A 16,720-nucleotide genomic window follows, 5' to 3' on the forward strand; every position below is an offset into this window, starting at 1 on the left:
TAGATGTTGATCAATAAAAAAGGTTTGATATTTTATATTACTATATTTTAACATTTATTCATCACATTTTAATGTGTTACAAATTAATTTCAGTCCATTTTATGAAATAATCACCAATTCTTATATGCATTACAAAATCATAAAAAGAAATAAATTTCTTAACTATAGTATAAAAAAATATATTTGACAGGAAAGTATTTTCTCTGTTCCTTTACAATAAATTCTTATAAAAATTAATATTCTCTCCATAATAGTAAAATTTATATTATACACACAAAATAAACTTAATGTTTCAAAATACACTAGCATATTATTTTTGGTGATTTTGTGCATGTGATGTAAGTATTATTATCAAAATTGAAGATAACAATTAATAATATATAATCTATAAATTAATAAACTAAATGCAAAATTTTTCCAAAAATAAAGTGGCGCGAAAAATTAAGAAAAATGTTTGTTAATACTTTTATTAATGATAAAACTCATAACTCAAAACAGATATAAAATAAAATTAACTTTATCTTATACTTGACTGTGTGTTGTAACAAATTCTACTGTACTTTATTTTAGCACATATTCTATGATAATAGCAATTTGATGGAATTTATCATCAGCAAAATAGCTTGCCAAGAAGCTAGTTGTTCTGTTGCACCTGCACCAATGTGAGTAATAACAGGACATGTGTCGAGTTGTATTGCTTTCATAAAATAATGATTATTTGCATTTAAATTCCTCATATTGATCGTTATATTTAAGTCTGTTAATAAAGTCTCTAACATAAATAATATTTCCGTTATCAATTCATTAGTTACATGTCGCTCCGATTTATTAGAATTTTCAATGATACAATCCAATTCCTTCAATATTTCGTTTCGTTTATCAATTTCGAGGGAATCTTTCCACTTTACATGATATTCAGATAATTTAATGCCCAAGTTAATCTTTTTTGGCTTAATAGATTGGTAATACCGTTTTGCATTTTCATTTGCTTCTGTATGGTCAGTTTCAACGGATAAAAGTTCATTCTCATTTGCAGACGTGTCATTTAACCCATCTACGAGTTCTTGTATTTTGTCTATCATTTTTCTTGCAGCCTCGTGTTTTGCTTGTTTCTTTGTCGTTGACACTCCATCTTCCGTAAAACTGGATACTTTACATCGAATAGTAAAAATTCTAGCATGTGGTGGCCCAACATCTGAGATAGGAATATATATTGGTTCTTCTAAATTATTATCGGCACAGAGATCCTAAAAGAATACAATAATGAATAATCTCATAAAATTGTATACGACTATAATAATTATGTCTATAGACTATAATAATAACCTGTAATTCGCCTATAGCGTTAAAAAAGGGTGCATTTACAGCTCGCATCTTTGGTGGCAATGGAGTGGTATGGAATGGTGATTTTGAGGGAGATTCCGGTGCACTGGCAGCTGGTAGCTGCGGATAATTTCTATGTACGGCAATTTCCGTTAGCATAGCTTTGGCAGCTTCATGCTTAGCATCCTTTTTACAGCGGCCTGTGCCACTCGCAATGAGGCCATCACATGTAACTTGATACGTAAAAGTATTCAAGTGACGACCTCCACCATCATGTATCAACTCGTAGTCAGGAATCATCCCTTGTTTCACCATCATCTCTTGAAGAATGGAAACCGGTGTCTTGTTCATGTTTTATGTGGCTTTCTTAACCTAAATGATACTCTGTACCAAAAGCTGTGCTTGCATACAATATATTCATCAGTCGCCAGACCACTGTAAAATCATGACAGTAATATTACGTAACCGCAATTTGCATGATACATAAGCAGCACACATGAGTAAAACTGACTTCAACACATTTGTGGCACTGCAGATAGCAGAAACTATTGTTACCTAATAATTTACAGTGCACACCTACAGAAAAAATGCAATTCGCATTTAATATTTGTGAAAAATAATCCGATATTAATCGATATTGTTTAACTGCAACTTCATATATTTACACTTTACATGTTTTCTATTGTTTTTCCTCCAAGTATGCATAGACTTTTATTTCATCTCATGTAAAACGTGCAAAAGAATACATAGAATTCTTGAGTTTAGTGCACTGTTATAATTTGAGTTTATTGCATAAACAAAGTGTCAATATCACCTTATTTGCGCATTATTATTATAAGCGTACATAAAAGGTCATGTAAGATAAACAAAATGACCTTGCTAGTAGGATCGTTGAACAAATCTTTATATTTTTCATTCTGCATTATCAAAATTGAAATTTTCGTTCCGTCGGAAACGAAATCTGGTATAGAATTCAGTCTTTTCTGTTACTTTACCTGAATTAAGACTAATCAGCTGTCTAACCTCGTTCGCTTTTTGAAAATGCACTTATCAACTAAACTTCCAGATGTTGGAAAACGGAGAATCCTATTCCTATTCGCCGATAACTTGAATATCAAAACTTAGATCTGCTTCGCCGAAAAACAAGCGAAAAGCAATACGGGTTTCCATGTAGCGACAAAATACGGTTCTCTAGAGCTGCGTCCCGATATTCACTGCCAATAGTCCAGTACTGAAAATCTATAGTTTAAATTATGTCACTTATATTTTAAAAATATATCAAATTATTTAAATATTCCTTGCGATAAATATAATAAATGTATAACTAAATGGAAAAAAGATTATCTAGATTAGCACGGTTAATGATTAACAAATAGCAGGTTACTTGCGCTTATAACTGAATTCTGATTGGCCAGTGGATTCGCGTGTAGCTCCAGTAAATGTACCAATTGCAATGTACGAAATAATGGCTATGTTTCAATGAAAAATTTATGAATAATTGTATTATCTCTTTTGTTCAATTATATTTGAAAATCATAAGTTCATGAATTCTGGATGAATTTGAATACAGAGCGTGACACATAAAAGTTCACAGACTTAAAACAGAGAGGTTAAATACCATAACCTTAAAAAAAGTGATCAGATTTAAGATGTGTCACAGTATTTTGTATTATTCATGAATACAATTAAAGTGAAAACTAAATAAATATCCGAATATTTGGATAATATTGGAGATATATTGAAGATATAAAATTACTATATATTGTTACCATTTAAAGTAACATTTGTGAAAAATGATGGGAAGCATCCGTTTCTGTGCTAATACCCAATTAAGAAATACAGTCATTTCAACATTAAAACCAATGAGAAACCATTCACATTGTTGTTCATTGAATAGAAAGATATATTATCTTCAAAGCCAGCAAAGAGTACCACAAGTCAATCAGCACTCTGACATTTTACTGTACAATACTAAAGTGGCCAATGAAAGAAATTTTTCTATGACCTGTGTATTAGCAAAAAGCAAAGATCGTGGTAAAGATAAAAAGAAACAGAAAACACAGCATATTGATTATAATGAAATGGGACAAGTGGTTAACGTCGATAACATAACTTCTCAATTTGAGAAAGCAATTGAAGGCCTGAAAAATGATTTCGTCAAGTATTTGTCAGTAAGATCAGCAGTGGGTGCTATTGAGGAATTGACTGTAAAATTTGAGGACAAGAATTATACGTTACAGGAGCTTGCACAGATTAGTCGTAAACCAAAATTGATTGTGCTGGATGTATCGACATTTCCACAAACTATACCAGAAATACTGAAAAGCTTGCTGAACAATCAGATGAAATTAAATCCACAACAAGATGGAACCACAATTTATCTTCCTATCCCTAAGTAAGTTTTAAATATTACTAGCTTATTGAAAATACTTTTAAGCTTATTGTGACTTTCAACTAAGCATGCTAAATATAAAATATTTAGCTTTATGCTTCAAAAGATCAAATACAATTATTCTAAATTATTAAGATATTAATAGTAATTATTAAAGTAAACTATTTATCAACATTTATATTAATAGGGTAACAAAGGAACATAGAGAAACCTTATTTAAAAACGCAAAAAGCTTTTACGTGAAGTGCTGCGACAATATTAGAGACATACGTAACAAGGAAATTAAGGTAGTGAAACGTAAGGAAGGATTAGCCAAAGATGTGGCATTTAGAATAGAAAACAACATAGATGGTCTTAGTCGTCAATATATGGCTACAGCTGAACAGATGCTGGAAACCAAACAGAAAGATTTGTTCGGTGATTCTGACTAAATGTTTTGGTTTTAATAATTTCCAATTTTAATATATTATTACATTTTTAACTGCTGTATGCAGATAATGTACAAAGCAATTAATAAAAGCAAATTTAATTAATAAATGGAAAAATACATGTGTACAATATTATACATGTTACTCTCTTTTTCATTACATCTGTATTCCTTACTTACTAATATTTAAAGTAATTAATTAATAAAAGAATTAAAAATTAAATTGAGAAAAATTGACATAGAGCATTTATTAAATTATAATAAAATATATAATCTAATATTTTTTGTACAAAGTTAAAAGTCTTTTATATCTTTTCTAAAAAAAGATATTTGTATTAGATGTTTTATGTAATACATTTATATCTAAAATTATAATACACGTACAATACTCTTCTTTACTTTGTACATTTTATGTATTTTTATCGTGATCCTAAAATAGATAATAATATTATCATATATTCTTATTTTTTTAAATATTCATGTCTTCGAGTCGTCTTTATTAATATCGTTTTCACTATCAATTTGATTCCTGACGTACGTTAAAAGCGCTTTACATAAAGTTTGCAACGCGGTTTGCAGAACTTGCGTCGTATGAAAGCCTATGCTTAAACGTAAAAAGTTCTTTGCTTCATTCGTGTATGAGAACCGAGTACCTGGTATTGCTGATACTTTGTATTCCCTTTGACACCATTTGATGAATTTACTACCATCCATACCTTTTGAAACAAAATATATAATTTTATAAAGAAAATAAATTAATATATGAGTGTAGAACATAATAATGCAATTAAGAGACAACAATTTAAAACCTAGAATACATAATTATATTCTAAAATTTTAGTTTATAGTCAGATATTTTTTTTATTTATTTGGATTACTGTTGCTAAAAATAAAAGTGATATATTACTTGTCGGAAGATGGATCCAAACGAAATAACCACCTCCTGGTCGTCGATATGAGCAGCAACTTGGTAGAAATCGGTCTAAAGTTGTACAAACCACATCTAATCGTTCCTGTAAGTAAATCAAGTATCATTAAATCGATCATTAAAATCGCTATCAATCTTATAATTTCTTAAATAAGTTTTTTTCTTAAGATTGATTGATAAAGATTGAGATATAGCACACCTTATAAATCTTTATAATTTTATCAAGATATTCATCCTCAATATTCTCATGAAGCATGCTTGCGATCACACCAGAAACATAATGATTAACTCCACCGCCACTACACATTATGCCTCTACAAAAATATATTAAACTTAAAAAATAACACGTAATTAAGATTATAGAAAAGAGTTTTTGATTGATCAACTTATATTAATATATTAATAATCTTTATGGAAGATTATAATGTTTATCAGTTAAATTCTTAAAATTAGAAAGTATTAGTAATAAATTATAAAACTAACTTAATAAAATGAGTTTTGTCTTCACAATAATTATTTTCTAAAAGAGAGATAAAATCTTGCATAACTTACGATTTCCTCACAATGTTGATAACGCGCGGACTGCATTCCATCCATCCAAAGCGAATTGCTGGAGAAAGGATTTTCGAGAACGAACAGTTTGACACAACATTTCCTCCTTTGTAATTTGGATCTTTTGGATCGTCATAAGAAAATAAGCGTCGTGGTGGAAGTCCTTCTCCATAATACAGTAAATTGTACACGTCGTCGCAGACTACGAGTAGAGAATTGTTCCGTGCAATTTCCAGTAAACGTTTGCACTGATCTGTCGAAAATAACATTAATGAGATGGCATATTTCTTCGAATATGAAAGAACAGATTATGATCTTCTATACATTTTAGTCCTTTTATATTATTTTGAAAAATAAAATTATATGCTTTAATTATGAAATAGAATGAAGACTAGAAACGCATTTTCGTTTCGTAATTACAGAATGTAATATTACGATTATATAAAATGAAGAAAGTTCTGTTACATGTATAATATTTTGAATTACCAGGCGATAGAGTCATTCCAGTTGGATTGTGGAAAATTGGTATCGTATAAAACATCGCCCAAAATATTTTCTGATCGTTTAGAAGGAAGTTGCCTTTTTTCTTCTCCTCGACTACGATTTTTTCGAATGCATCTAGATCTACTACGTCATCCTTCATAGGCACTATACGGAATAATAAAAATGCAAGTAAATATATATTTATGTAGATGACAAATTTAATAACACACCTGTGATTATCCTCATCAACGGAAATTGCTTAAAGGCGTCAAGAGCAATCATGTATGTAACTTCCTCTACGAAGATAACACCATTCGGTGAAAGAATGGTATTCAGCAATAGTTGAAGACCATGCGATGCTCCGCACGTCAATATCAGATGTTCTCTCATTACGGAATAACCGTATCGTCTATTTAAAAATTTAGCTAATTCATCACGACATTCCCAGAGACCCGCCGTAATACCATATTGAAAGAGATAATATTTTCCTTCTTTTTCTTCTTCTTCCTAGAACGGTATTTAATTCTACTAATGCGGATAATTATACGAATAACGATACGAATGAGGCAACAATTGATCTTACCAGTCTGTGTCGCGTAGATCTATTCAACATTTCTGTACAGCATTTTAATAGGTCAGGTCCGGGTGCACCGACCGATAGGTTTATTGCCTCTTGATGGTAAACATTAAATATCGGATCGCCGTCAAACAAGTGTCTCAAATATGGATCATGAACGATGTCCATCTTGGTATCTCGAGATGCGTAATTCGATGCGCCTAATTTTTCCAACAATGTACATAATGCATGGATTATTACATCATTTTACATATATTTAACTTTACATTACATGTTAGATAATTAACGCGAGATAAGAAGCAACGTTATACCGCTGCAATATCTAAATGCAAATGAATGAACGTGCTTCTCTGAGGAACCTAACAATGAGATGTGTTACGTAGTGGTGTAAACTTCCTATTCCGTCATAAATTCTCTGACTAAGCTCTCTTGTTCGTCACGTGCATATAAATGTTTCGTAACTTTATTTTAAACAGAATTTCAGTTACGCAGTTCAAAATGTGATCGACGTCGCGTAAAATGTAACGTTAACGTACAGAAGTACGCCATCAAATTGATATCTAACATTTTCCGATAGCAGCGGCTTTACAGATAATGTGTTTCCGCAGACTGATAAAAAACTGTCGATGAAAGACTGACGTAGACACGTTGTCTCTATATTTTATAGCATAATGATATAATTACCAATTACACACGCAGGATTCTCTGGATAAAATAATATACTTCAGTGATTCGTGTTTTTACTTTGTGTTTTTACTTCTATATGCTGAGCGAACGCTGAGGTCTCTTACGTAAATTATTGAGTTTAATTTGATTTAGCTTTCGCGTCGTCGATTGAGCAAGATGCAGCGTGTGGCGTGTTTTATCAAGCGCATGGAGGGAATGCACACTGTGTGGCTTCACTCGCGGTAAACGAGGACTAAAAATACCTCGGACACGGATCCGCGTTGTACGATTATTCACGAACGACTGACTGAGTGCACGAAATGAATCGGAGTATCAGATGTGTCGTAACGGAAACCGACATTCGTTCCTGTGCACTCCCGTACGCTTGCACTTCGCACCAGTCGACTAAACGGCTTTCAAATGTAGCCGCTTTTCCTTCACGTATTACCTAGCGCGTACAACACAGTTTTACTGCTTTCTTTAAATGTTATGGAATTGTTATACATTAATTAGAATAAACAACTAGCTGATAATTGCAACAGATGATGTAGCTTTCGATAAAGCATCTATTCTTATCTTTACTAAGAGTTATTTTGCTTGCTCATCTTATTTCGTAAGAGTTATGTGCGTTACACGAATGTAAACGATTCTCACAATCTCACAAGCAAAGTATTCAAATTGTTGTTTATATACAAAGTTACCTTATGCAAATTTCCATCGGTGTACTGTAGAATAAGCGTACAGTAAGACGCATAGCACAGTACGCAGGAGAAACGTTATGTAGTTTTATGGAAAAGTTTTTGGCGCAGGTATATTTATTATATTTATTATTTGGATGAAGGAAGGGGTTCAAGAAATAAAGAACAAGTAATGAGAATGATCGCGTTCTTTATACAACAGTTTTTTATGGTATATAATGATACAATAAAGATCTATAAGTTCTATGTCCACAACCGAATGGCAAATGCAACTCCTCGCAATTACATAACGGTTTGTTTACACAATGTACAATCCCTAATTAACACGCTCAGTTGCAGTCCGATTTACATATACAAATCCGAATGTGCGAGGGTGAAAAGTAGAAAGACGTTTTCTTGATCCGCTCTGAAGAAATCGCGTATCTTCCCTCGTGCAGCGCGAGCAACACGTCGTAGTAATTGATATATTACAAAAAGACCTATCATATAATAATAATAATAATTAGTAAAACTTAACGCAATGTACAATGATACGTATTGGCTTACATCGTTATGGATAAGATATTGCACGACGTACTGTGAGATTGAAAATCTATGCGTATTACTTTCTCGCACGATAAACGTTGGGAAGATTTCAACAATTACTTTCAATTTTGTTTCAATAGAAACGTTATTAAGAAAGGTAACGAGGCAGTACAAAATCTCGCGTTTACAAACATCTTAACGAAAGCAATTTCTTGTGTCTTACATGATTGAAAAACATATAGGTTTTCCTAAACATATATTCTCTATTCCACTATTTGTAAACCATTTATTCTAATGTTGTAAAAAGATAGCGATTAATCAAGTTCAAAGTTACTCAATGGCCCGCAGAAAGAGTAACAGATGTATTCTGGATCTGAACATGTACAGATATATTCTGAACATTTTTTTTTCTTGTATTTTTACAGCAACTTTATTAGTGTAAAATTGTATTATAAAAATATTTGAGTGCTTCATAATATCAATAATTAAAAAATTTGGAAAGTATAACAATGTAATTTCTATAAAAAATATTAAAATCACTTTTCTTTGAAATCAGAAAATTATCGTATCAATTGTATAACATTAATAAAAATAATATCAAAATTTGGAGAGTATAACAATATAATTTTTGTAAAAAACATCGAAATCACTTTTCCCGAAATCAGAAATTGTCATATGAATTGTAACATATTAATATTGATCTCATATGTATACTGATCAAGTAAAAATATTACTACTGTTCTCATAACAGTAAGATCATCAATCTCGCGCACGCCTATGCTCATCTATAGCAAATGCAAGGCCCGTAGAGCAGAGTTTCCGTGAGATTTGTTAAATACATACGAATCCATTCTGTCAGAAAATTTTGCCCTCCGTGTATATTCTCTCGTTGGTTTTTTTCCTGTACAACATGGCACGTCCTATCGTACTATTACATGATGCGACTACATACGGATCGCCGTATTCGGGAGGCAAATGATTATCGATTTCGTTCAAGTACTCTCCGTCTTTTACGCACAAGAGGGGTTTCGTTTGCTAAGCTACTAGCTAAACTATATACAAATCGCGTTTCGTATATAAAAGTCGGAATAACTCGTTGATTCCCGGCCCGGGGCCAATATATTGATCCCATTACATAAGAAGAAGGATTCGCCGCGTCGAGTCTCTTCGTCTTTTCATACTTAAGTAGAATCGCGTTCGTCCGCGTCGCGATCAAGTCGGATCTCGACGCGAAGCGAATTTATCCTCGGCAGTAAAATAGGACAATGCAGACGCCGCTTACTGTCGTAGCTTACTGCGGGAAGGAGAAAAATAGAGAAAATGCTATCGCTGCGGTATTTCAGCGTCCTCAATAGAGAGTAGAATATAATTTGTATCACAGTTAGCGGCATAACGCACAAATGCTTTGGCTCGATTGCAACAACGTTTATTATAAGAACTCGTTAATCAAATTGATCGAGAACGTTATTGCAATCTAGCAATAGTTTGTGGTGGGACCGCTTAACTTTCGTCATTTTAAGCGGAACACTCATGCTATGCTAAAATACCTTCGAAATTGTCACTTACTTTTTCCGTTGGAAACTAAATATTTAACATACGTTACATGTTTTAATTAAAAAATAATATTATTCTTTCAATTGTATTCTACGCGAATTACACATATTATAATGTAAATTCATATAAAAGTAAGTTAAATTTTTTGTCAATATACTTTTAGCCGATAACGTGTTTCCTTTCATATTTATTATAAAAGAGACAGATCTTGTTATGTAATGTCATAAAATGTTATTAGTAAATTGTTTTGTATTTATAACAAAATCAACAACAAAATCAAATTAAAAAGTAATATCAATTTCTAAAACCCACTGAGCAATCTCTTGGGATATTTCAAGTATTCCGCTCGATACAAGGAAAGTGCCTAAAACAGCTTTGCACCATTAGAGTTTTGAGGGTAATTATACGTATTTGTCTAGAGTACGCAAACAGTGAGCAGCTTTAAACTTTTTGAGTAGTTCGAGCTCGTTGCATTACAATTTTTGAATAATTATAAAATTTGGAAAAATGAAGTAATTCGCATATAAGATCAAAACCGGATGTTGGAAGATAGACACCATTATTGAAAACTCTACTTTTTATGGTGCACAGATATTTTCACAAGATAGCGTGAAAAAGCAAGGCCGGCTTAAGATCACAAAAATCAGTAATTTTGAATTGCCTTGGTTAATGATTAGCAAAGATAAATTTATGTACAGAGTAAATTTAACTTAAACTTATATTAATATAAAGTCACTTTTATTTGTCATATTTTATGTCTCAAGTTTATATATATGTATAAGGACTTATATACACACATAAGTATTATATAAATTTTGCGATAACGAGAGACAGTGGTTCAACACGCCTTAAACCGGCCTCGAAGGGAAGCAATTAAGCAGAGACGCTCTTGGACACCGTCGCTGCGAATTAAGTTCTAGGGTGTTTTTTATGCTCTCGAGAAGCTAGTACGAAAAGTAATTTATTTACAAGCCACGGCAAATGGCACATTAAGAATTATCTTTGCACTACTTGTTTGCGAGCATCGCCGTCGCGCGATCCTCATTTCCGACACGCCCTCGTAGTCTCTGTTTCGTCATCTTATTTATATCACGTAATACGCACACAAGTCTCTAACTTACATCTAATCACAATCAAGCGCGGCACTTGAGCGAAGTGTCCTTTCTAAGTACAGTGATTCCTTCTCGGAAATTGAGTAACTTCGATGATGCGTTGCGATTCAAGGCTGGCTTGCTGGTATGTCTTCTTCCTCTCCGTCAACGGAGCAGAAGTTTCTTTAACATAATCATTCCCAATTCCATTGAATCATGAGCACATTTTATATCTTCGAGAGTATCTCTGGGATCACACCGTTGTTTCGTTCTTCCTGAACGGTTTTAATGGCTGCAATTCTCGTTCCAATCGATCAAAGTCGTTGTAGTACTCGTGATCCGACTCCTCCTCGGAACTTCGTTGCCTAACTTGAGATCCGAAGGCCCCGTTTGTCAGAACTTTTTCCAAGTCTGGCGTAGGAATACCCAGAGTCTGTGGCGTAAGCGGCCCCTCATCTTGAGACATTATGTACTCCGGATTGTCCAGCGACGTCTTTCCTTGAATCGTCAGGAAATCTGGATATTTCCGGAAACCATTGTTCAGTCGCTTTGGTTCGGGTTCTAAACAAGATAAAAATAATCCTAATTTTGTAAAATATATAATAGAATAAGTAAATAATAAATTAACTCTAAAGCAACAAATTAAAAAATATAAATTAAAAATATAAGGCAAGAAAAATTAAAAAAATTTTTTTAATGTATTGTTCGTCAAAGTATTTGTACAAAAATAAATAGATACGATAAAATAAATAGATGCAAAAGCTTTTCCAGATAAAGAGATCCATGTATAAATTTAATGCAAAATAAGTGAGATTAAATTTGCAAAACTAATAGCCGGTTGTGTTTCTTGCTCACCTGTTGGCTTAGATTCCCCGATGAGATCCATGTATTGCGTAGTGTTGACTGGCAGTTGTGGTGACGGCATAAGGTAGTCGTCTTCATCTAACGGTAAATCTAGTTTCAAGTTGCCTACTTGAGCCTGCTGATGTGTGGAGTTTGCTTTAGCATCGAAACAATCGTCTGTCACATCGCAATCTGAAATCAACCCATTATTTATAGTGTTACATATATATTCGTAGTCACTAGACTCAACGACGTTGAAACATATATGTATGATCCAATGTTAATGCAATTCCTACAGAGACTTAATTCAACTTCTTCTATTTTCGATTATGCTTACCTCTAACACCGACCATCTTCAACGGATCTGAGCAGTATCTCGAACTCGAACTGTCCGAGCCTGTGACATGTCCGCAATGGCCATTGGGATGCGCGTAATGCGTATGCTGACCGGAATTACTGGCCTCGTGTAATGCGCTCCCGTTACCGTGACTTCCACCGTACCTCAAGAGCTCCCTGTCCCAGTTCTGTTGATTTTGCGGTGTCGGGGAATCAGCAGCGAGCGGCTTGCCGTTCGGCCAGCACGATTTTACCGGCGTATTCGGCGGTGAGCCGGAAACACTCGATACGGAAATTGTGGGCGGAAGCGGTGCTCGTGATTTAGGCTGCAGATATTCATCGGCATCCACGAGAGCCTCGGGACCGTCCATTGCTGACGCAAGATTTCGTATCATCTCTCTTTCGTCCTGAAAATTCATATTACATTTAAAATAATGCAAAATGAAAGCCTTGTGAAAGCCGGTATTTATAACTGTTATAAATAATCTCGTTTAAAAATTAAAATTATTATTGCAATATAACATTATAAAAAAGATCAAGTACCTGTAATGTATATGAAGGCAGTCTCATGTATTTATCTCCCTTAATGGCAAGATACCGACCAGGATCTCTAGACATTTTCGCGAACTCTTCTGCCAGTTCCTTAAAACTAGGTCTCGATTCGGCGTCAAGCATCCAGCATTTTATCATAATCATGTACACGTCAATTGTGCAAATTGCTGGCTGCGGCAACCTTTCACCTTTCTCCAAGAGCTCCGGCACGTTGCGAGCAGGTACGCTTTCGTACGGTCTACCACCGTAAGTAAGAACCTCCCAGGTTGTCACACCGAAAGCCCACACGTCTGACTTGTGAGTGAACACTCGATGCTGAATGCATTCCAATGCCAACCACTTGATTGGCATCTTCCCACCCGCAGCCTTATACTGCTCCTCGTTGATGTCCAGTAATTTCGCGAGACCGAAATCGGTGATCTTCACGCAATTTGGAGTTTGCACGAGGACATTTCGCGCCGCCAAATCTCGGTGAACCAGCCTCCTCTCCTCCAAGTAGGCCATACCTCTCGCAATCTGCGTGCACCAATTTAGCAACGGTTTCGAGCCGATCTTGTCCTTGTACCGGCGTACAAAGTCCAGCAAACAGCCTAGAGGCATCAGCTGAGTCACTAACATCATCTGCGACGTCATGCATACAGCGAGCAATTGCAGCAGATTCGAATGCTCGACACTGGCCATGATGTAAGCTTCATCGAGAAATTCCTTAGATGTGTTCGCACCGGTGCCATCGTGAAGGACCTTTATAGCAACTGGAATCTTCACATTCTCCCCTTCGGGCACCCAAACGCCCTTGTAGACGTTACCGAAAGCACCGTAGCCCAATATGCCGCCCTTTCGCATCTCCTCTTCCTTGATGATCCGCAGCTTGGCCAAATTCGGTTTCACGCCCGTCGGTCGAAGCGGTTCGTTGTCATCCAAACCGGTCAAAGCCATGGTCATCTTCACCGTATTCTCCTTGGCTTTCGTCCTCATTCGCCAGAAGTATAATATCACAATAACGACGATGATAAGCGCCACGGAAAAGAGCACAACTCCAGTCAATATAGCTGGCCGTAGTTCGTTATCCATTTGGAAACCGAGACCTACTGTTTCTACGGAACAATATGGCTCGCTATCTGGAGGGAAGATTTTATGAGGATATTCCGGCGGACAGGTCTCCGTGCAGTTGAAAGACGTTGAATTATCCCCAGGATCGCTAGTCTAAACACATAAATTATGTATATTGATTAATAAATCCTTTTAATTCTTCTTTTCTCTAACTTTAATAAAATAGAATATATATAAATATTTTATATATTTTATATATTCTCCTACGTACAATGTAAATTTTGTAGTTTCGGCATTTGTAGCATTGATTGGAACCCGGCCCAAAGCATCCTCGACACTCCCCGAAACATGGTATACATAGCTGTGTGTCAGCATCCGCAAAGTGATCGGCAGGACACTCGTCCTCGCATTGCTCTCCTCTCTTGTACTTGGTGCACTGTTGACACACCTGCTCGTGGAAGCCGTATCCCGAGCACTTCTTGCAGCGTGGATGGCACTTACGACAAACCGCCTTTCCCGCGAGAGGTTTTAAAGCACCTTGCTCCATTGGACTCACCCACTCGTAATAATGTCCTGCAGATTTTATAACGAAATTCTTTCTTACTTGTTCTCCATATTTATAGCGCTTGGTGAATTTTGTTACGTATTTGTTACAATATACTTTCCACTATCACGAAATGTGTACTAGCTTATATTTATATAACATATATTTTGATGAAATTAATAATAACTTTCTCCACACAAGTACTAATTATATAATTATTACAATTTAATTATTACAATTTTTGTGATTAAAATTATTATTATATTATATTCTCCGCTCATGAAACATAAGTATTGATATGCTAATACGAGGGCTACGAAGCAAAGATCATCGTGTGGCTTACCATCGGGACACGGCTCTCTCTTCTGCAAACATCCCTCTGGTACATGTCCGTTCATAATTGCTTTTTCGCAACTATGACATCCGTTGGCGCCTATGTTGTTCTCTGGTCCCTCGCATCCGCCCACGCAGTTCTCGTGACAGTGTTTGCATTGACCGTTGTCGTTGTACTTCGAGGATGGACACTCAGGCACGCAGAACGGTCCGTCGCGCACGTGTTTGCACTTGATGCATTGGTCGGCATTAGGACCCGTGCAGGAGCCGTCGCATTCTTCGTGACACATCTTGCAAGTTTCTTCATCCGCTTGATAAATTCTAGCAACACAATCATAAGGAACTATTAAGCGATGTTCAGGTAGGAAATGAAATGAAAAAACAATAAGTAAAATTAAACGCAAGTGTAAAAATGTAAAAATGACTGAAGCGCAAGAAAACTGGACACAGGAGAAATTAAGAAAGAAATAAACAATAAGTAAACGTGGCGAAAAAATATTTGAATATTTTAATGTTTAATATGTTAATGTGTGTAGATTGCTTGTCGTTCGATTCGCTAAATCAGCAAAATTTAATGCAGGTGTAGTTTAAAGCGATTACGATAAGAGTGCACGCAAAACATTGCATAATAATACCTATGTAGCTTGCTTACGAAATGAGTGAAGATGAAAAATAGAATGGCAAAAATTGGAACGTAAGTTTTCGCGAAAGATTTTCGATTTACCTTCAATCCATGATCTAGGAGGGCGATTTTAATTGGGCAAAAGTCGTATACGTTATTGGAAAATTTTGTTATATATTAAATATAAGTTTATACCCGCAAACTTACCCTGGCGCAGTGCAATCTTGGAGACAATCGTTTCCTAGAATGAAATTCTTGCAAGACAAACATTGCGCTGGCCCGGGACCCCAGCATCCTTCGTCCGAACATTGCTCATCGCATACGAGACCGTCCTTGACTGTAATTCAATTTTCCATGTAATTTTTATACATAAAAATGTGCATAAAGATTTAATTTATGCAAATAAAGCTTATTGACATCCAAGTTGGATTTTTAATTAAAACATTTAGTTTTTATTTATTTATATTTAAATCTCTATTTTATACTTACTGCATTCGCTTTCGTTCCGATTGTTCGACAGAAGACTTTCATGTTCCAGTGATTTCTTGATCCTAGTCCAATTAATGCTCTGCGCGTAACATAGATTCTTGTTTTCCAGAATGGCAATCGAGCCGGAATAGATCTTCTTTAAGGAACTAAGACCGAAGGACACAAGAGAAGTCTTGACGATGTACAAGGATGCAAAGTATTCCGTGAGCGTTCTGCCTCCGATCACCTCGAGGTTCCGAAAGTATGAAAGATTCTTAAAGTCTGGGTGATCTCCTTGGATGTTGAGGTAACCCGTAATCTCTTTTAACGTTCTGAAAACTTCTAACTTATCGGGATGCATTTTCTCGTAGCGCTTGCCAAATGTATAATTTGGATAAACGTGCTGGAAGCCTTCAAAACTTTGATCCAGAATCGTGATGGAACCTTCGATAATGGTGCAGTCCTTGAAGGTATCGATGTTACCGGAGTGCACTTTTTCAACGCCCTTGCAGGTTTTTGGACAAGGACCATCGCAAGGCACGCACTCGCCGTTCATCGCTTTCTTCTTCGGTGGACAGGATCTCACACATGCACCGTTATCCTTCAAGAGATGTTCCGGGCATCGTCTCACGCAGGTTGCCCCATATGCATACTTTCCGTCAGGATTGGCTTCCCAGGAATACGTTGTTGGATTGTACCTGAGGGAATCATTAATTTAAATATTAATATTTTCTAATTATTTTATCAGATGAATGA

The 16,720-nt window shown here is 35.2% G+C and overlaps 4 protein-coding genes and 1 long non-coding RNA gene across 7 annotated transcripts in view; 2 read left to right on the top strand and 3 right to left on the bottom strand.

Moving 5' to 3' along the window:
- Nucleotides 1-4: 4 nt before the first annotated feature.
- LOC105287955 (interferon-inducible double-stranded RNA-dependent protein kinase activator A homolog) lies at nt 5-2,490 on the bottom strand. The gene is made up of 3 exons (XM_011353852.3): nt 2,319-2,490; nt 1,327-1,758; nt 5-1,247 (listed from the first exon to the last, which is right to left on the bottom strand). The coding sequence occupies exons 2-3, from the start codon at nt 1,672-1,674 to the stop codon at nt 579-581; spliced, it is 1,017 nt and encodes a 338-aa protein (XP_011352154.1). The 5' UTR covers nt 1,675-1,758; nt 2,319-2,490; the 3' UTR covers nt 5-578.
- Nucleotides 2,491-2,735: 245 nt separating this feature from the next.
- Nucleotides 2,736-4,278, top strand: LOC105287956 (ribosome-recycling factor, mitochondrial). Its single transcript, XM_011353853.3, has 2 exons — nt 2,736-3,718; nt 3,903-4,278. The coding sequence occupies exons 1-2, from the start codon at nt 3,117-3,119 to the stop codon at nt 4,144-4,146; spliced, it is 846 nt and encodes a 281-aa protein (XP_011352155.1). The 5' UTR covers nt 2,736-3,116; the 3' UTR covers nt 4,147-4,278.
- Nucleotides 4,279-4,450: 172 nt separating this feature from the next.
- On the bottom strand, nt 4,451-9,042 carry LOC105287958 (2-aminoadipate transaminase). Of its 2 annotated transcripts, XM_011353857.3 has the most exons (8): nt 7,367-9,042; nt 6,689-6,882; nt 6,336-6,612; nt 6,109-6,270; nt 5,623-5,875; nt 5,270-5,384; nt 5,050-5,155; nt 4,451-4,858 (listed from the first exon to the last, which is right to left on the bottom strand). In XM_011353857.3, the coding sequence occupies exons 2-8, from the start codon at nt 6,848-6,850 to the stop codon at nt 4,620-4,622; spliced, it is 1,314 nt and encodes a 437-aa protein (XP_011352159.1). In that variant the 5' UTR covers nt 6,851-6,882; nt 7,367-9,042; the 3' UTR covers nt 4,451-4,619. The 2 variants fall into 2 exon arrangements, with proteins under 2 accessions (XP_011352159.1, XP_019890006.1); XM_020034447.1 differs by lacking the exon at nt 7,367-9,042 and having other exon boundaries at nt 6,689-7,359.
- On the top strand, nt 5,072-16,427 carry LOC113561478. Its single transcript, XR_003406219.1, has 3 exons — nt 5,072-5,157; nt 16,095-16,271; nt 16,336-16,427. It is a non-coding gene; the product is annotated as an uncharacterized LOC113561478 (long non-coding RNA).
- LOC105287957 (epidermal growth factor receptor) overlaps nt 9,811-16,720 on the bottom strand; it is a 141,492-nt gene continuing 134,582 nt past the window's right edge. For both annotated transcript variants that reach the window (XM_020034446.2, XM_011353856.3), the window contains 8 exons: nt 15,986-16,662; nt 15,704-15,833; nt 14,885-15,195; nt 14,269-14,570; nt 12,939-14,150; nt 12,397-12,802; nt 12,072-12,251; nt 9,811-11,777 (listed from right to left, as the gene is read on the bottom strand). In XM_020034446.2, the coding sequence (XP_019890005.1) occupies nt 11,470-11,777; nt 12,072-12,251; nt 12,397-12,802; nt 12,939-14,150; nt 14,269-14,570; nt 14,885-15,195; nt 15,704-15,833; nt 15,986-16,662 (3,526 nt within the window). In that variant the 3' untranslated portion in view covers nt 9,811-11,469. The remainder of the gene's footprint in view (nt 11,778-12,071; nt 12,252-12,396; nt 12,803-12,938; nt 14,151-14,268; nt 14,571-14,884; nt 15,196-15,703; nt 15,834-15,985; nt 16,663-16,720) is intronic.

The sequence above is a fragment of the Ooceraea biroi genome, chromosome 2 (assembly GCF_003672135.1).
Source record: "Ooceraea biroi isolate clonal line C1 chromosome 2, Obir_v5.4, whole genome shotgun sequence".
Classification (NCBI taxonomy): Eukaryota; Metazoa; Arthropoda; class Insecta; order Hymenoptera; family Formicidae; genus Ooceraea; species Ooceraea biroi.